This window comes from Vombatus ursinus, unplaced genomic scaffold (genome assembly GCF_900497805.2).
Source record: "Vombatus ursinus unplaced genomic scaffold, bare-nosed wombat genome assembly UNPS02014773.1, whole genome shotgun sequence".
Taxonomy (NCBI): domain Eukaryota; kingdom Metazoa; phylum Chordata; class Mammalia; order Diprotodontia; family Vombatidae; genus Vombatus; species Vombatus ursinus.
In genome coordinates this window covers 33,386,174-33,406,893 of record NW_020954551.1, presented here as the reverse complement: position 1 = coordinate 33,406,893, position 20,720 = coordinate 33,386,174, and the positions used below count along the sequence as shown (strand labels likewise).

Genomic DNA, 20,720 nt, shown 5'->3' with positions numbered 1-20,720 from the left:
AACAGAAAAACAATATGTAAAAAAACCCCATAGAAATGTTAAAAAATAGAACTAAATATTATGAAATTAGGATAACCAAATTTAATCTTGAAGAGCTATGAGAAAAGTATCTCATTTCCTGGCAAAGGGGAAGAGAAGGACTATGGATGTACAGTACTGCATATGATATCGGGCATTTTAGATACTGGTATTACTTAACTTTTTTTCCCCTTTTCTGTTAAAGGATGACACTCCAGAAGGGTTAAGGGGAAGGACGTACTGGAAAATAAGTCATGTAGAAATGAGAACAATAAAAATTTATTTTCAAAAAAACCTTCCAATGCTTTCACAATTATTCATTAAACATTTATTAGGTGCTTACTATGTACCAAGCATTAAAACCTATTTTTACTGATGACAACATTCCCACTTTATTTCGTACCTTTTAAATGCACTTATAAGAGTACTGAGTTCAAATATGGCTTGAGATACTAGCTGTGTGACCCTGGGCTAGTCATTTAACCCTGTTTGCCAGTAAAATGAACTGGAGAAGGAAACAGCAAACCACTCCAGTATCTTTGCCAAGAAATTCCAAAATGGTGTCGTGACGAGTTGGACATGACTGAAACTACTGAACAACAACATATACTATTTTAGCTATCTTTGGATCTTATACTGTCTACTTTTAAACTCTGAGCTCCATGAAGCCAAGGAAAAGTTTTTAAGTGGTTGTGATTACAAAAATGCCTTGTGAATGACAGTGGCTGGATGATCTCATGACCTCTAAGATAGGTGATCTATAATAGATTTATAAAAAAAAAAAAGGGAGGATATTTTTCTTTCATCTTTAATATCCTTAATCTTTACTTTATTATTCTTAAAATCAGGGATCCCTACCCATCCCATATATATAATAGTGCCCCAATCAATGTCAACAGAAATTGCCTTTTTTTTAAAAGCTCATGTTTAAGATAAGGCTAAATATAATTTGATTTCATATTGTGAGATCTTGGGAAGGAACAAATTGTCTTTTTTCCTAAAATAAGAATATAAAAGTACAATTCTTTAAAAAGCCCTTCATCAGTTAAGTCTCAGGTGAATTACAAGTCACATTTCTATTAAAACAATGTAATTATTTCATGGTACTGAATATTACTCAAATGAGACTATATAAAGGTTAAAACTATTTTGGATAGTTTTGCTGTAATGGTGTTATCTTTAAGAAGATTAGACTAATGAGGCACAAGTTTTATGTTTGCCCACAAGCTCAACCAATATATGCAAATAGTATGTATGTTGCTTGGACTTTTGTGGCTGGTACTTATTTGGTATGAAGTTCAAATGATGTTGTTTGCTCTGTCAGAATTTTATATTGGCACAACTCAGAACTTAAGGCTTGGGCTCTGATGACTCTAAAATCTAGTACAGGACTGAATATTTTAAAAAGTGTTAGGCTTATTTCCAAAAGAAGATAAGCAAATCTGAATCATCAGCCAATCATCAACCATATGGCTAACATGAATTGTCTAAAAGCAAAAAATGCTATTCTCCCCCCCTGCCAAAATGTAAGACATCAAAATCAGCTAAGTAAAATTTTATTACAGTAACATGGCATTAAAAGATTAAATTGAATGCATCTGGAAAGTAGAAAAAAAAATTGAACACAACAAATCAAGTTACACTAACCTTCTTTGTTCACAACCCCATCCGCTTTCAGTGGGAGGCATTCAATTGTATGGACTTGTGTAGTATGCAGTGAGAGACACATGCCAACATAAATGCTGCTCATTATGGAGAAAAGGCAAACAAAAAAACTCCCAAATTAAAGCTTTTTTCCAACACAATGTGAACATATATTATTACTTTCTTCCTTTAAAATGACCAAAAAATGCTTTCTAGTGTTAAACAGAGCCTGACAAAAATGACATATCTGTTTGCCCTAACAACTTTGGTATCTGTACAGCTCAAATACAAAGTTACTTAAAAACAAAATGAGTCTTATATAATTTGATCTGGTCCCATGACTTAGTCATCTATTAAAATGCATCTTTGTTATAAAACTGAAATGGTTTAGCACAAGTTAATCACCACCTTTTCAAAACAATCTTTGAAATTACTAAGGTGAACAGCATAGTGTATTATACTTCATTTTATAAGGCAGATGGCAACTTTCCCTAAATGTCCTGTGACTTCTGCATTCTTCCTGCCCTAGAGTAGTATGTGCACATTATCTAAAAATCAACTGATGTTTAGTTGAGGTAACAAGAAAGAATGAATGCCACTTCAAGTAAGGCTATTTCTTCACTGAAATATAAACTGAGGCATTCTAATAGGTTATCTTCCCAAGAACTACAATGGAAAATCTGTTCTGTGGTGGGAGGCCTAAAACACAGAGAAAAGCATCTTAGCAATCTTTCTAAACATCTTAAGGTCCTTTCAGGAAAAATACAAGGTACATAGCTATTCCCTGGTTCGTGGGGAAAATAATAACTTAAGTTACCCAAGGGACCAAGTCCCTCCTGAGTTTTAGGGATGTCTTTCCTATCAGAATATTCACTTGCTACATTCCTGTTAAATGAACATATTCAGACCAGTTTGGATGCACTACCAAACTTGACTTTTGTTACTGTTTCTGAGTGTTTTATAGCCATTTCCTCATGCTGCCTCAGACATTTTCAGTGGTGTGAGGCACAGTAAACATAATTTTCAAAGACATGAAGAAAAGCCAGTCTTCATCTTGTATATCCTCAAAACGTTTCTTTTTCATGCTCTAGTTCTGAAGGGTGAACGAACACTTGACTAGTACGTTTGAGAAGATAAACTGCAGCATGAAGACCCCCTATGTTCACCCAGACAGTATGCACCTTCCGCCACAAGTGCCCCATTCTGGATAATGCCTGTGTAAACACAGAAAACCACAGCATCCACTTTATTATATTAGCAACGCCCTTGCAATTCACAGAAGTACTAAGCCCCATCTGTGAAAATGAAAAAACCCACATTCCATCTCAGATAACCACACTAGGAATACCCCTACAATATAACTTTAACCAAAGTGAAGTTCTTCTACTTATATCTAAGGACCCACAGGTGAACAATTTAAAGAATAATACCTTGGCAAAGCATTTCCTGTCCTGAGTAAGGAGCACAGCTCGGCCTGTCCCAGGTCTACAGACACGGCTCATCTCCTGGAGACAAGATGGATAGAGATTCCAGTTTCTCTTCTTAGATCCTATCCTACAAAACAGTCAAGGACAAGGACCAACATTTCACTTAACAGCAGATGAAAAAAAAACAAAACAGCCGGTCCTACAAGTGATGAGAAGTCACATTCTCACTGCCCTAAGACTAAGCAAAGCAGGGCTCTTTCACACAGGAGCCAGAGCCATCTCACATGCTAATTTAATTACCAGGGTCAGGGTGCTTAGAAATTGGCTGAATTCTGAAACACTTCTGTATTTTTAAAAAATGATTATTTGGAGATGAATATGTTAACAGCTGTATAACTTAATGTATTAATGCATGTAAAGAGCAATCAGAACAAGGGAGTCTCAGAAGCTAAATGACAGAAAGATACCATTGATTCTGAAGCACCCAGAGGATAAAACAAAAAGTATCATTTAGACCAAGAAGTCCTGACTGTGTATATGTGACTTACCACAATGGGCATTCTACAATTTCTTCTGCACAACTCCTTTTACAAACTCTTATTTTGCCACAACTGACAGAAAAGATATGTTGGGGGGGGGGGGAGAGGGAATTCCTATACAGTGGGTGTTGAGGAAACAGTGAGGTAGCACTCTTTCTCTACTGTTTCTTTTAATTTCCATTTGCTTTTTCTATCATCACAATGAAACCTCTATTTCTTTGCTCTTTTTCTTATATTAGGAGCCATGTTTTACCTGCAAAGTATCTTATAAGGCATCTACATAGGTCAGTGGATAGAGTGCTAGTTCTAGAGTCAGGAAGACTTGAGTTCAAATGTGAGGTCTGCCACTTACTAGCTCTGTGACCCTGGGCAAATCACTTAACCTCTGTTTGCCTCTATCTCCCAGGATTATTGTGAGGATGAAATGAAATATTTGTAGAACACTTTGAAAATCTTAAAGCACTGTAAATACTAGCTATTATTATCTCCACCAGTATAAGCTTTGTTATTGATCTTTAATTGCTTATCTCATTATCTCTCAAATGATGAAGAGAATATGTTTTAAATTTAAATTCCTCCATGTGGCCTGAGAAGAGGGATGTTTATAATCTTCCTAAATTTCTGAATTATAATCTGAGAGCATATATTTTTATACCAGAATAAATTACTGCATCTTCCAAATGGAGACCATTCATTTAACATCTTCAGCTCAAGTGCAAAAGAGATTATCTCTTCTGGCTTGTCCTTAATTTAGAACAAGTCTTGGGAAATATTGCTGTATTAAAATGACTTATGATTGTTCTTATTAAAAAAAAAAAAAAAAGAAAGCAATGTGACCCAAGTGTCAGCACCAGAAACTATCTTTTGGTTTTATACAGTCAGTGAATTACTGATTTACATGAAAAAGAGCTCTACTGACCAACTATGTTAAGAAAGCATAATATTTTTTCTTAGTTGTAGCTGTGAATAAATACAAGAAAAATAACAGAAAACCATTTTCCTTTAGACTTGTGGGTGCTACCTTAAGAATTGAACACTCAACAACTTCTGTATTTCTTCCTGATATCCTACCTCTTTCCAAATGGCATATCTGTGACAATAATATCCACAGAACCAGTCCTCAAAGGCAGATTGCAGATATCCCACTGAATAGCATCTATGGGCAGGCCCCAGAATGCTTTGCTGTGGAATGAAATGAAAGATCTTTTAACATAGCTGAAGGTAGGAAATTCAAAATTAAACTGGATCCACACGTTGCATATTTACTGTGTTTGCAGAGAACCACACTGGAAGTGATTTGCAAGTTTTATTTTTACCTTTCTTTAACTTGACTCTTTGTCAGTAATGACAAGATGTTATTTGCTGCTCTTTTCACGGCCAGGGGATTATTATCACCAGCAATATGATAACAATTAGGCCATTCGGCAGCCCCCTAAAAACCAAAAGCAAATATTGTAAATTCATAAATGGAAAAAAATGGGTTAAAGGATAAGCACTTTCAACATTCTGGTCATGTTCTTCAATAAACAAAGCATTATTATTTAGTAGAAATAAAACCTTATCTAATTCCTCTTTATCTTAATTAGATCAAATACAGCCTATATTGATAGTGATGGAAAAGTTTACATTGTAAGTATTTGAAAAAGTCTCTATACCATGCCATTTCTTTTTTTGTAGGGTTTGTTAATGCTAACTTACAAACACTGTAAGGATTTCTCTCAAGTAAAAAATCAAATTAGAAAAACATGATTACTATATTAGGTTTGACCAATGGTCAAAGACATTTCACCCTCTAGGAAATCAACTTCAGAAGCAAGGTGTGTGCAGTAAACTGCCCTTTCTTTTGTAATCAGTGACAGAGCCACCACTCATGACACCTTTCTTGAGCCTATTCATGCTTTCAGCATTTACCACTGTGGAGTGGAAAAAGCACTAGTCTTGGATTCATTAGATAAGATTTTCAAATGCTGGCTCTGCCACTGCTACTAATTGTGTGCCTTTGAGTTGGAGAGAGAATTAATGGTGTTACTGGTAAAATGACAGGTTTGGAGGTCGATTCTCTCTAAGGTCACTTTAAGCTTTAAAATTCTGTGACTAATGAGAGCTATCACATCACTGCTCATAATATACTTTTAGTAGTTCTAAAAGTTACCTTTTTATATTTCTAAAAGTTACCTTTTTTCAAGCTTCAAAAGGCTTTGCCAAAGATAAAAGTATTTTAGAAACTGTGTTATTGACATTATCAGTAGCACCCTTCAGGATTTTATGAACTCAAACTATACCTCTTTTACCCTTTACCCTTTTCAAGGATGGAACCCTAAGTTTCTTAGTCTGCCCTTATATAGAATTCCATTAATTCCCTTATCACTTTAGTTGCCTCTTATAGATCTTTTGCCATTTCTGTCAAAGGGAAGTGAACTAGAGCTATACAGAATATTTGACAGGCTGACACACCATACATAATTGAATATACTTTTTGATGATATTTAAAATTTTTTATTTCTGTCTTTAGGAGCTCATGCTTTTAGGAAATAGTCTATAATGATTCATTGCTACCTCTTTTGGATTTTAACAGGGAGTTCAGGGCTGACTTTCCTGTAATTATAATCTAGGATACTTCTTAAATGGGTAAATTTCCTACTGACACTTGATTATCCTCCTCCTCCTCGTAGCCTTATGTGATTTTCCTGTTGTTGATTCTCAATGGTTTGAGATTTTTCCACATGGAAGAATTTACTATTCCCTGAAAACCACAGCATATTATATATATAATGCTTTCTCCTAGATAATATCTAAGAATATGAAATGAATAATGAGTCTGACACTGACTAGGAGCGGCAACCACATTCATACTACTCTGTTCTGCAAGGTTCCTCACCTTTTCTTCCTAGTTTTTGAGCAAGTTCAACTTTACATGCATTTAATGAGCACCTACTACATATAAAAGCACTGTCCTACATGCTAGGGATATAATTACAAAATTGAAAAACAGTCCTAAAAAGCTTTCTACTATGTGGAAAGGGATAGAACATTAAAAACTCAGAGGTTTACAAAAGGTTTCCTGTAGGAAGTAACATATAATGTGAAACGTTAAGGAAGCCAGGAATTCTAAGAGACAGAGTATGGAGACAGTATATTGCATGCATGGAGACAAACTGGCCACAGGCAAAGAGGTAATAGGATGTTGAGTTTAAGGAACATCAAACATGGGGTAATTTGGCTAGGATACAGCTATATAAAAGGCAAAGATATGAAATAAATCTTTACAGGTAGGGTGTAAAAAGGCTTTTTTAAATACTAAAGTGAATGGGGCAGCTAGGTGGCGCACTGGATAGAGTACCAGCCTTGAAGTCAGGAGGACCTGAGTTCAAATCTGCCTTCAGACCAAACACTCGACACTTACTAGCAGCTGTATGACCCTGGGCAAGTCACTTAACCCCAATTGCAAAAAAAAAAAAAAACCAAAACAAAAAAACCCCAAAACCTAAAGTGAAACATATGTATTGTATCCTAAAGGTGATAAGAAGTTATTGATTATTCTTGAGCAGGACAGTGACATCGTTGAACCTGTTTTAGGAAGAGTATTTTTGAATCTATGTGGAAGATGGAAGGAATTATCTCAAAACATTTCTTCTTCCTTTATTTTATGGTAATTTCACTTTTCAAGAACCTTTTCATGTGGAATCTTTCATACACTCCAATCTAAAACATGTCTAAAGGGTTTCTCCCTACAAAGAACTCATTAAAGTGTGCCCTTCCTGGCTGAAGTCGTGCCAGCTTTTTCAATAAATAGATTATGCTTATGTGTTCAATGCTATCAATTCTATCAGTGTATAAACTATGTAAGTATGAAGCTCACGCTCAGGGACTCCTCTGGAGCCCTTATTATGCTGGCAATTTACTAATTCCTTGGCACAGTACTTAAACTAACTTTATATATTTTGGCCAATAATGCTACAGGTTCCATCCAGAGCTCCTTTCAAACTATAGGGTTGAGTCACTCAGTTTTGTTGCTTTATTTATATTCATATATAATATTCAAAAAGTATATAATGTGTGGTGATGTCATAAACAGAAGAACAAGGAAGAAAATACCTTTCTGATCTATTAAAAGAGAAAAGTTCATGAACATATAAGGGATGGAGTTTCACAGATGGCACAATGTACAATTTTGATTATATAAAATTAACGAGTTTTGCACAAACAAAACCAATGCAGTTAAAATTGAAAGGGAAACAGGAAACTGGGGGAAAAAATCTTTGCAGCAAGCTTCTCAGATAAACTTATATTTCTCATATCTCCAAGACATGAAAGAAACTGATTCAAATGTATAAGAATAACAGCCATTCCCCAATTGGTAAATGGTCAAAGTATATGACCAGGCAGTTTTCAGAGGAAGAAATCTAAATGAGGAAGAAATCTAAACTATCATTAGCCACATGAAAAAAATGTTCCAAATAACTAAAAATGCAAAATTAAAACAACTTCGATGTTTCACTTCACTGCCCTCAGCTGAGCGAAGTTCACAAAAAAAGAAAATTATAAATGTTGGAAGCACACTGTATATACTGTTCATGGAGGTGTGAGTTGATCCAGTTATTCTGGAAAACAATTTGGAACTATACCCAATAAAAGTATGTATGTTCTTTGATGCAGCAATACCAATACTAAGTCTATATCCCAAAGAAACAGGAAAAGGATCCATATTAATGAAAATATTTATAGAAGCTCTTTTTGTGGTTGCAAAGAACTGAAAACTAAGGTGGTGCTTATCAACTAGGGAATGGCCAAACATTACAACATATGAATGTAATGTGATGTACTGTAACATAAAAAAATGATGAAAGGTATGCTTTCAAACTTGGGAAGACTTGTATGAACTGATGCAGAGTGAAATGAGCAAAATAAGAACAATTTATACAACAATACTGTAAAAACAAAGAACTCTTCTAAATGCTAAAGTACAGAATCTGTAGTGTACTCTAAGGGAAGAAGTAGTTAACTGAATATTCCTGAGGAGAATGACATCATCAAATCTGTGCTTTAGGAAGAGTATTTTAAGAAATTAAGAACTGTTACACAATGACGAAAGTCATTCTTGACCAGTGGTGTCAAACTCAAAATAGAAATGGGGGCCACTAAACTGGACGTAAAAGATTTTTATGGGTGCATATTGACTATTTTTATTTATTCTTTTAAATATTTCCCAATTGCATTTTAATCTTGTTCTAGCCATAGTCAAGAGCCACTTCTGGTCAGACACCTCTGCTCTAGAGGATCAATGGAGCCCATTAGCCAGAGAGGGAAGATAAACTTAGGGCATAAGGAGACAGTTTTTCAACAAGGCCAATGCAAGAATTTGTTTTACTTGACTATGACTTTATGTAACAAGGATTTTGTTTTCCCTTTTTTTTTTTTTTACCAGTGATGGTAGGGGTGGAAGGGGAGAGAAAACTGAAAAAAGAGAATAAGAATCTTATGTCTTTACCACTACTCAATTCCAAAGCTAGATAAAAGTTATTACCTCTATTGGTATGGCACCTGTTCCACACATTGGATCTATTATTATGTCAGTAGGCTGAGGAGAACAGAGCCTAGAAAAAAGAAGCATATAGTCTAAGGGAAAAGAATTTTTAAAAAGCAGGGACTTATAAAATGAATCTATGAAAAGCTACAGTAGCAATACACTAAAATTTTTCTTTAAAAAATTTTAAAAAAATTTTGTGCAAAGGAAAGGCTCCAAATGCATCAAGATATTTATAGCAATACTTCTGTGGTAGCAAAGAACAAGAAATCACGTGGATGCTCATCAATTGGGGAACTGTGGTATCTGAATATAATGGAACATCACTGTGTTGAGATAAACAATGAACATAATGAATACTGAGAAGCATGTAAAGACTTACATGAACTGATACAAAGTGAAGTATGCAGAACCAGATAACAGTACACATGATGACTTGCAACAATGTAAATTAAAAGGACAAGCACTTTAAGACAATCAAAATGCAAAAATTTAAAAACAAGCTTGGCCTCAAAGAAGAGATAAGGAAAGAGACCTTCCCTCTCATTGCCCACCCCACCCCACTTCTGTAAGGGAGGGGAGTTCATTAGTGTAGAATATTGCATATAATGTCAGGTTTTTTATGTTGATTAGTTTTGCTTAATTTTTCTTTTTTTTAAATCTTTATTGAAAAGAGATAGTTCTCCAGGAGGGGAAGAAGGACAGATACAGGAAAAACAAAAAATATCAATTAAAATATATTACTAAAAATTATGCTTATGTCTAATTTTAAAGAAAAAGTGGGTTTATTAGAAAACATTGAGAATTTCTCAGTGAATTCTGTAAAAAACATAAACACATAAAACACACAGAAAACTCTTGAAGACAACAAAAATAATCTTATGTTAAATATGTATTTTTAGAATAACGAAGCAAATTTCAAATGACTATGAACAAGACATTAATTCAAGATTCAACAGTGCCCTTTAGACAAGGTCTTAATTTAAACATCCAGGACAGGATGAGGATGGTAGAGGGCCTTGAGTCCAAGTCAGCTCAAGGACCTGGAGATATTTACCTAGTAGAAGAGAAGATTCAGAGGGGGCATGATGACTGTCTTTAAGTATATGAAGGGTTATCAGTGGAGGAGGGGTTAGCTTTGTTCTGTCTGCCTTTAGGTCAGACCCAGAAGCAATGGGTGGAAGTTACAAAGATGTAAATTTAGAGTTGATGTCATGAAAAACTGCTAATAAATACATATGTCCAAATGGTATGGCCTGTCCAGAGACATCTCCCTTCTTGGAGATGTTCTCTACATGTCTGGTTTTTTATAGTGGAGATTCCTTTCATGCATGGGTTGCATTACACAACTACTGGTCACTTCCAATTCCCAAATCCTACAATTCTGTGACTTTAAATAAATGATATATGTGCCTTAACAGGAAACAGATTACATATACTTATTGACTGTTTGATGAGTAAAGCTTAAGCAGAAGCAGTCAGTCAATGAGCTGATGTGCATAGACATATGTCATGTAGCCACACCCCGAAGAACACAGGTTGAAAATTTACAACTGTCAAAGAATCACAAATTAAGCGTTGCAGGATATGAGGAATGAAGGTGTCTTTCCTGAGCAAATGACCCCATTTTTCTGTTGCATAAGCCAAGATCAAATCATGAATTGTATAGCATGACATGGGCCTCAGTTCTCTAATCATGGAATTAATCTATAAAGAGGTGAAGTAAGAAAGAAAGCAAATATAAGGAAAAAAGGAAGGGGGTTACCCACAGGGAGAGAGAAAAATAGGATTGACACTGAAAATTGCCATGTCCCATATGGAAATGTAGTTAATTAAATAGCTTGCTCTACTAATCTCAAAGGACCCCATAGGGTTTGTGAAGATCAAATGAGATAGTAAGTGAAAACACTTTGAAAAGTAGAAGTCACTAAGCAAATGAATATTAATTCTTTCATCATGACCTACTGTCCATAAAGCACTCTATATGCAGTGCTGGCTCAATAGTTAGCACAGAATTTAGAAGTCTCTACTTAAATTATTACAGCACTAAAATAGAAATAAAATAAAATTTACAATAATTTCAAATAAAATCCAGTCCTATGCTAATTTTCCAAAAAGAAAACAGGCACTCTTATTCAGTATCTAGATAGATGTGGAAAAATATATTATTCCTATCTTATGAAGAAAGTGGTTCATTGACTATTCAGAATTGCAAGTAGTAAATGCTAGATTTAGGAAAAGAATATAGATGTTCAGCTTTTAATTGTGCTAGGGCTACTATTATACTATGACTATAATAATCCCCTATTAAAATCCTCTTTTGATGCTTCAGTGTGGTGTAGTAGCAACCATGGCCATAACAGTGGAGTACAAATTCTCACAAGTTCTCTCATAGTGAAAAGACTTAGTGAACAAACTGCATGTTTGTTGTCCCAGAATCACCTCCAGCTCAGAAACTTTACAGAGTGATGGATTTTTAGCTAAAGACACCCTTAAAGACTATGTTTATAGAGGAGTTGTGAATTGCTTTAGTGCTGTGTACTCATTAGTGATTCCAGCCCAATGTTGTCACCCAATCTGCATGTCCAACCCACTCACTTACCTGAGCATGCCATAAGCAAGAGTGGATCTTAGAGTTGTAGGACCAAAATGGGTAATATTTCTTCGATGGAGACTCTCTTCTGTCAATGCAATGCCCACAACTATTTCATTATTATGGACATTCAAGAGAACCTAGGATACAATTCACCAAGATAAATCAAAAGGATTTTAAGCATGTTCAAACTGTAAACATCAATGAAACGAGTCCATGTTTCAAATCTCTGTATCTTGGTTAATCTGGAATAGCAGGAAAACGTATAAAGCACATTTCTGTGTATGATGTTAATGGAGCTGAAAGTATGTGAAGGGACCACTCATAATAATAGTAAACAAAATTTTACAGAACTATATTCTAAATTTTTGAGCCTAAAAGAACACCATCTCAAAATACTCTTACTGTAGATATTTTTTCTCCAGAGTATAAGCATTTTATCTCATTCATTCTCACAGCAGCACTATGGAAGACATGGGTCAATTAAACCTAACTCTTGGTTTTACACACCCATAGACTCTATCCACTAATGAAAGTTCTCATAACTCTTAAGTCTGACCTATGGCACCACCTCATTCTTTGGTTCTTTCAGCCTCACCACAAATCAATTAATTCCTTAGACAGCACAGGAATAATAGAATCATAGCTGGAAAGAACTTCTAAGGCTCACCTCCCTCCCTAGTATGTGAGGCCTCTCTATAACATCTCAACAAAGTTTTGTCTCACTACATCCAATGATGGAAACCTACTGCCTCGTAAGGCAACTCACTCTATTTTTGGAAAGGCCTAGGTTAGAAAGGCCTTCCTTTTATTGAGTTGTGATGACTATAGCTCATGGTGCTTTCCACATCCCAAGAGGTAAGCAGTGATAAAAGTAACTACTTATATTTATCTAAATAAATAAAATATGTTTATAGAAGGAAGTGAGCCTCAGAAATCACTTTTTCACATCCACATAGCAAGGAAGTAGCAGAGGCTACTTTTGAATACAGGTCTCCTGAGTTCAAATCCAGTGTTCTTTTCACTATATCTCATGTTGTCTACCTTTAACTTCCATGAATCAGACCTTTTCTGTTCTCTGAATCTACAAAAATTAAGTCTTCCTCAAATATGTGAAGATAACTATCATGTTCTCAGGAAATATTCTTGACTGCAGGTTATAAACATTACTTAGTTCCCCATATATGGCATGGCTTTGACACCATCCAGACTGTCACCCACTCCAGGACATCCTTCCAGATTAGCAGTGTCTCTCTTTAAATGTGACAACCAAAACTGAGCACAATGTTCCCCATATGGTTTGACCAATGTATAGGGGGACTATTACTTTCCCTATACTCAATACTGTACTTTTATTAACGTAGCCTAAGATTACATTCACTTTGGGGGCACTAACATTACACTTCTGACTTGTACTTAAATTACATAGTTGATTTTTTAAGTTAAATTTATTTCTATAAAATGTTATTTTAATAATTTTGTCTCATCATTCTAGTCTGTTGAGAGTGTATGGGATTCTAATTTGGTCATTCAATGAATTAACCATCTGGTCTACTATGTATCAACTGCAAATCTGATATGTAGATCATACATGTTTTCATCCAAGTTACTGAGGAAAATAATAGCTGGCACTTACATGGTACTTTTACTAAGTACTTTACATATATTATTTGATTTGATCTTCCTAACAGTCATGTGAGATCAGTAGTGTAAGTATTACCGCCCTCATTTACAGAGAAGGAATCTGAAGCTTGAGGTGGTAAAATGACTGTCCAACATCACACAGCTAATAAAACGTAGAATCTGGACTTGAACCAGGTCCTCTCATCCAGCTGTGTCAATACAGGAGGTAACCTGGCATAGCTGAAATACTAGATTATAAGTTAGGAAGCTATTTCTTTCCAGACCCGGCTGTCACTAAGTAGTCATATGACATCCCTGGGCCTCAAGTCTTTTCCAACAAAAAAAAAGGAGTTGAACTAGATGTCCTTTATGGTCCCTTCCAAAGCTAACAATTCTATGACTCAAGAACCCTGAATTTTTTAAATAGCCACAATCCTAACAGTCCCTTGCTATACAACCACAAAAATTACACCCAATCTGCAAAAAGATACATTGTACCTCCACATCAAAGTTGGTCATGTCAGCCTTCCATTTGAAATAATCCTGAACAGCTCCCCCAAAATCTCTTGCTGCTTCATTGGATGTAAAGCAATGGTTTTCGCCTGCCCTGTTGCATGTGACTCGGAACTTGAGCACTTGAGATTCAGTTTCCTCTTTGGGGCTCTCATTAACTCCTTTTTCCTTCTCAATGGCAGATGGTATTTCAGATATTTTTTTACTGTAAGCTAATATGGGGGTTTCACCAATGGTGTCATCTTGATTTTCAATGGTTTCTAAGACCTCCTCCACAGTATGACTGGTGATCTGCTTCTCAGCTCCCATGTCTCCTTGTTCATCATCCACCTTTTCTTTGTTTATACTATTTTGCTGAGTTAACTTTTTACGTTTTGTCTTTTTTTTCTTAAAGCTGGTATTGATTTTCCATACTTTTAAAGGGTCTGACCAAGGAAGCTTCCCAGCCAAATCTTCAAAATCCTTTAGAACATCTTCCTTAAAAAAACAAACAAACAAAAAAAAGAAAAACAAAATCCAGGCATTTCTTGGGCACTTCCATTTAAGCCACAAGTAAGCACTATTCCAAGCATCATGTGAAACATAATCACTGTTCTCAAAGAGCTTATAGTCATTGGGAAAACAAGATATACACACATGAAATAACTAAATAACAGTTCAAGGTAGTAGATGATTAATGCCCATATCAATGCCATAAATAGTGTTCTAGAAGTCAGAAGAAGTGATTAATGCTGCCTAGAGTACCAGGGAAAGCTTTCTTTGGCACGTATGAATTTGAGATGGGTCATGAAAGATAGGATAGGATCTAATACTTTGAATTTTAGAAACATGGAATCATTTGGATTACCTAGATTTTTGTAACATATCTAAAGAACAAACTATTGTGAAGTTCTAAGCAAGAGGACCAAGAAAAGAGTTGCAAATAGGGAGGAAGGGAAGGAAGAAGAGGTGAAGAAAGGAAAGAGAGAGGGAAGAGAGGAAGGAAGGAGGGAGGAAGGAAGAAAGGACTCTCCATAGGGGAGCTGCCACAGGAAAAAATATAGCAGAAAACCAGCTCCTCGTTCTCTCGTCTGAGTATGGCATACCTCGGTCCTACTTCCTGATCCACAAAGTGGAAGCTACAGCAACTACAGAAACAGAAAGTTGCTGGAACTACTGAGCATATGTGAGGGTCCCCCACTAAGGATTTTCTCCAGCTACCGTACTATTTCAGCCTCCCTTAGTGTTGATTCAAACAGTCTTCTGCAACCCTCAGCAGGCTGATATTCATGAGCTCATCAAGCCCCAGTGCTCTAGGCAAGAGAAAGCAGGGAGCAGAGAAAGACCAGCTGTGAGGCCTGCTTGAGTACTATCTGGGAACAAAAGGAAGAGAGTTATGTTCTTTCTGACAAGAAAGTTGAGCTCCCTCTCAACATCTCAAAAACAGCTACAAATATAAAGCTTAAGGAAGCCAAACAACATGAATTCAAAGAAAAGTAAGTAAATTCCCAAAAGGAAGTCCCAACAGGAAAAATAAAACAGCAGAGAAGCTGAGGGAAAAAAAAAGATCAAACAAAGAAACTAACACAATGAAGAAATACTATGAGGTAAGATAATTAGACTACAACTATAGAAAAAGAGTAATTCAGAAATAACTACACTAGGATCCCAGAAAAGTGAATTGAACAGCCACCAGAACTCCAATCATGGGCACCTAACAAAGGAACTGAAGGAAAAGATAAGTAATGAAACTGCAACCCTTAATAAAAAACCTAAAAGGAAAACCAACACTTTTGAACAGAAGCCTAAAGCTCTTAATGTAGTTACAGACTCCTAGGGAAAAAAAAAATTTATAGAAATTATGGAATTACAAAATTCACTGATTCATTAAAAAAATTTGAGTATTGTCAAAAGATAAAATTGGAACAAGTTGTCAGTAACTTAAGGTTCAGTAAATTTTAGTTCCCAGTAGTCCCCCAAAAAGGGCAGGCTATTCAAATCTGTTTCCTGAATAATCAAAAACAGTAGAATTCTATTATTAGTATCAAATACTGTCAATTTAGGACCATCTTCAAGATATACCTCCTATAAGAACTTTAAATTACAGATTTTCCTTGTTACCATGCCAGATACATCACTATGTATTCAGGGAGCATGATTTGCCTGTTGTATTAACAGTTTGAATTCTATTTTAAGTAAAATTCAGAGTTAAGATTTTTGCAATTTTTTGCACAGTCACAATAATTTTCCCTTCCGTAGTCTTGAAATTTTATCTTGATCCTGATCTGTTCTCCCTTTTCTAATCCAATTTAGAACTTTTCCTGTAGTTAGCTATGAGGCAGTTCTGTAAGTTAGTCAAAGCTTCATAGGAAACATAGGAACTCTGCTTAAATCACAATCTATCTCCTAAGAGTCCAAGCAATTTGTTTTTATTTTCTATAAACTTTATTTCCCAATGTCCTTACTAAAAGCTGACTTCTGGAACAGAACTGTCAGTAAACCTCAACCTTTTGAATATAATTTAAAAGCCCCCATATAATTCCAATTTATAAATGAACACAATGATGTCACTTAATGCATGAACTGAAAAAGACTCCTTAAAAAAAAATAATTTTGGATAACTCACCTTGGTTTCTTTGAACTGATAATCTCTAAACTCCTGAACAACAACAAATAAATTATCAACTGATCTTAGACCATGAACCTGAAAAAGAAATGTTTTAGATTAATTTCTGAGTAAGCTTATTTGTTCAAAAAATATTTGCTTTGTGCCTACTATGTGCAATGCAATATAAGACGCACAAAGGCAGCTATGAGGCCTTCTTTGAAGGAATTTAGTCTAGTGGGGAAGAGATAAGCATCTACCCAAATAAGTTTAATATAAAGCATAATGTAAAAAAAAATTAGTAAGAAAAGTTCAAAATATTATGTAAGCTGCAAGCTAAGCTGTCAACACATCAACAAGATATTATTTCATCAAGGCGCAGGTACTGCTTATACAATTCAATAAATGGTTGGTTTTTTTTTTTAGTAAATGCAGCCAAAAAGTTCATCAGCCTATAACTTAACTTGAAATAAGCTCCTCAGAATTTAACTAGACTAGTTCTCTAACAATGCAGAAATGCAATCCAACACCAAGTCCATACTTGAAACCTTTCTAGATTAGTAGGACCTGCCAGAGCTTGCATTCCAATGGCATTGCCTTTGAATTCAATCACCTCCATGACACCATGAGGCACTGGAAGAGGACAATTTAGTAGAGGAATTTTAAACTGTTAAATCTAAACAGGTTTGGTGGTTACAAAGCTATCTTCATATCCTCTAACAAAAACTTAAAAATACAACCTAGTTCCCACTTCCTTGGTTACCAAGCTGCTTTTCCCAACGGAAGTTGAGGGTAGGTGGCAGTGGCAGGTAGCTAGAAGACTATATGAGCAAAGGGTCAGGTTGGAGAAGTCAGGGCTGTGGCCTTATTCTCTTCATAATCATCTACAGCAGTATGCACAGTTTTATGAACTCTCATATGTCCACTGTGATTCACAATTACTTTTTCCAAAAATTCTGTTATCTATCAGATTCACTAATATATATTATCATTTATTTCTCCTTTTATACCTGAGAACTAATAGTTGTAATCAGGATAAGAGATGAATTCTTGGGCACTATGCTAGACATCTAGAAATGTTTCTAAAGACTTCTGACTTATTTTGAAAATACACTACAGTGGGAAAAATATTGGATTTGAAGGAGACTTGGGATTGAATCCTAACTCTGCAACTTATTTGTGACATTGGACAAAAATCTCTTTGGGTCTCAGATTTTTTATGTGTAAAATGAATGAATTAGATCTCTGATACTGCCTATGTGAACTTGGACATGTAATTTATTTCTGTTGGTCTGTTTCTCATTTTTAAAATGAGGCAATAAGACTAGATGGCCTCTAAGGTCCTTTCTAGTTCTATAGCCTATGATTTAAATGAAAATATTTCCCAGTTTTTATATCCATAAGACTATTGATCTCCTTATTACAAATCAGTACTTAATTTTGAGGGCAGCTAGGCATCACAATGGATATAGTCATGGGCTTGGAATTAGGGAAATTCACCTTCATGAGTTCAAACCCAGCCTCAGACACTTACCAGCTGGGTGACCCTGGGCAAGTCACTTACCCTGTCTCCCTCTAGTTCCCCATCTGTAAAAATAAGCTGGAGAAGCAAATGGCAAATCACTCCACTATCCCTGCCAAGAAAACCCCAGGTCATGAAGAGTTGGATATAATTGAACAACAACACATAATTTTAGGGGAGGCCTAGGCTTGTGATTAGAGTAAAGAACTCCAAATAAGCAACTATTTTTCCTCTTATTGAGAAGTCAGTCACAAGAATTACTTGTCTAGGGCTACATTGTTAGTATATGTCAGAAGTAGGATATGACTCCAGGGCACATCCTTTATCCACTCACATTAATCTTTCAAAGAAATAATTTAAAATAAATGACTTAGAACAAAAGAAGGATACTGGATGATGGCAGACTGGAATACGTATTAGTTTAGAAAAGTATTTTAAGTAGTATATATGCAAACCTTAGATAGACTCTCCACTGAAATGTCAAAGTATATCTTGCCTCTGTCTTTGCTGATTCTGGACTGTGAGCCCAGTTTCTCCCTTACTTCATCTGCAGCAGTCTGCTCAAAGCCAGTTGGCACAGTGGCTCCAATGGTAACAGAGAGATACTCGGGACTGTCACTGGGGGAATTTTCTACATTTTCTGAGGCAGGCTTCTGTTTCTCATCAAGGCTCACTTCACTGAGCTGGTCAGAAGCTCCTTCGACTTCAGACATACTGGGACCTCTTCAAACTGTCAATACTGCTCCTCACCAGATGTGCTGAAAAGAAAAATATTATCTAAAGAGCTGTAACGGCTGCACTGAGTCTCATGGATAGAGGTGGGGGGAGGGTTAAGACCAGAGGCCATGCACAGAAGGGTAACGGGAGAAATATTTTTCATCGAGTCAAAAACACTGTATTTGCAAAACAGCGAGATGGAAAGGAAGTAGCAGAGTGGGGGTGAGAGGCAGAGGCTAAAGGTAGACAGACAAGATACAGGGAAATAGACATGTGTAAGCCCTCACTACAAGATCTGCGGTTGGTGTTTTGTTGTTTTTTAACATAATGAGTATAACGACAATATTATCCCAGTTTGCAAACAGGGAAAGGGGGGGAGGGTCATGGATCCTGATGTAAAAGGAACTACAACAGCTACTTTGGATAGTTCCAAGAACGGGATGAAGGCTTCCCGAAGCGTCCCCCTCAGCAGCACCAGGGGCTGGGCTAGGTGGGCTAGGTGACCGCGGAGATCCCCGCCCCGCACCCGACAGATAGGGGCGGGGACTCAGCGAGGCCCGGCGTGGGGAGCGGCTGCGGCCGGCCCGGGTCACCTTGAGATCAACGGCTGCCCCGCCCCCCGCGCCCCCCCATTCCCCCCCATCTTCCCCTCAGGAGGAAGACTCAGCCGTGGCGGCGAGGTACACCCGCCATTCTCTGGCGCCCGCCCCCCCACCACCGCGATCCCCTCCCCCTGGAGCCGCTCGCGGGCACCACGCGGCGGCGTGACCGCGCCACGCGACACGGGGGAAGAGAGAGAGGCCGACGGGCGTGGGAACCCGCGACCTTAGCGGCCCAGCCGCTCGGCCTCCCTCCTTCACTCCACCTCTGTCCAGCCCCGACAGCCCCGTCTGCCCCGTTACCGGCTGGTGGCGCCTAACGCCCAACGAACCCCGCAGAACTCCTTCCGGCTAGGCAGCGGGTGGAGCAGGAGTGCTTCCTGGTCACGCCGGAAGCGGAAGTTTCGCATTCTTTTCCGACTTCTCGCACCCGCCCGTTCAAGCTTCCGCATTGTAGTTGGAGTCGAGGTTTGCTGGGCTCCCTGGAGGCTCGCAGTGCAGAGGTAGCACCCCGCCGCGAGCTGTCGCCGGGTCTCGGGGTCATGTGGGCTGAGGAATCTTCTTCACGACTTCCAGGGGGCTTGCGGGGAGCCCACCACCTTTGGGGGAGCTCCTCTCGCCTAGGAGTTTCCCCTGACGGCCAAAATACGCTTCTTAGGTTTTCACCCTCCATTTTGTTCTCGGGTAGAACAGAACAAGCCCAACCGTTCTTCCGCATGGCAGCTATGCAGAGCGTTTGTTAAGTGCTTGTTAAGTGCCAGATCCTGAGCTAAGCGCCGGGATGCAAATACAAACAAGCAAGAGCGGCCCTGCTCCCAAAGCGGGCCAGACCACGCGGGAAGGGGCCGGGGGTGTTTCCGCGTATTGTAACGGAGGGGGCGGGGCCTCTTGCCTTTCCCGCCTTCTCCGCCGGGATCCCGGGTCTCCTGGCCGACCTGGGAATCGGGCATTCCCGTCTCTTGGCTCTGGGGCTTGGAGCCTCTCCTCCACTGGAGCAGGAGCTTTCTTTAAGTCCCACCTTCTGCAGGAAGCCTTAATTCTGGTGCCTTCCCCTGGGTGATTATCTCCTATTTATCCTACCTGTAGCTTTCCTTTTTCATGTTTGCTTGTCTCTGCTATTAGATTGTGAGTTCCATGAGGGCTAGGGCTGTCTTTTGCCTCCTTTTGTATCCCCATCGTGTAGCACTGTACCTGGCACATAGTATTCGTTTAATAAATGTTCATTCATTGATTGAAAAAACAAAACCAACTTTTGTTTTCTTTGAACCCTTGAAATCCTTTATAGAAGCTAGGTTGTATGTCAAGCTATTGCTAGCTTTTCTTTAACAATTTTTTAGGATGGAATGGTCACTTTTCCCAAGGTTCCCATCATTTTTCTACCTAGCAATTTCATGTTGATGAGAATCACAACGACAAT

General features: G+C 37.5%; 1 protein-coding gene across 2 annotated transcripts; it reads right to left on the bottom strand.

Annotated features, from left to right (window-relative positions):
• Positions 1-1,558: 1,558 nt before the first annotated feature.
• On the bottom strand, positions 1,559-19,687 carry THUMPD3 (THUMP domain containing 3). Of its 2 annotated transcripts, none has more exons than XM_027863732.1 (10): positions 19,607-19,687; positions 18,443-18,745; positions 16,487-16,564; positions 13,867-14,358; positions 11,755-11,885; positions 9,153-9,222; positions 4,945-5,060; positions 4,700-4,810; positions 3,093-3,216; positions 1,559-2,876 (listed from the first exon to the last, which is right to left on the bottom strand). In XM_027863732.1, the coding sequence occupies exons 2-10, from the start codon at positions 18,698-18,700 to the stop codon at positions 2,727-2,729; spliced, it is 1,530 nt and encodes a 509-aa protein (XP_027719533.1). In that variant the 5' UTR covers positions 18,701-18,745; positions 19,607-19,687; the 3' UTR covers positions 1,559-2,726. The 2 variants fall into 2 exon arrangements, with proteins under 2 accessions (XP_027719533.1, XP_027719534.1); XM_027863733.1 differs by lacking the exon at positions 19,607-19,687 and adding an exon at positions 19,570-19,591.
• Positions 19,688-20,720: the final 1,033 nt, after the last annotated feature.

Coding starts and splice junctions, on each gene's coding strand:
- THUMPD3 (XM_027863732.1), bottom strand. CDS start 18,700: ATGTCTGAAGTCGAAGGAGCTTCTGACCAGCTCAGTGAAGTGAGCCTT. Junction 5,061..9,152: donor CAGGTGCCATACCAATAGAG/GTAATAACTTTT, acceptor TTTGGTTTTTAG/GGGGCTGCCGAATGGCCTAA. Junction 3,217..4,699: donor GATATGCCATTTGGAAAGAG/GTAGGATATCAG, acceptor ACTGTTTTGTAG/GATAGGATCTAAGAAGAGAA.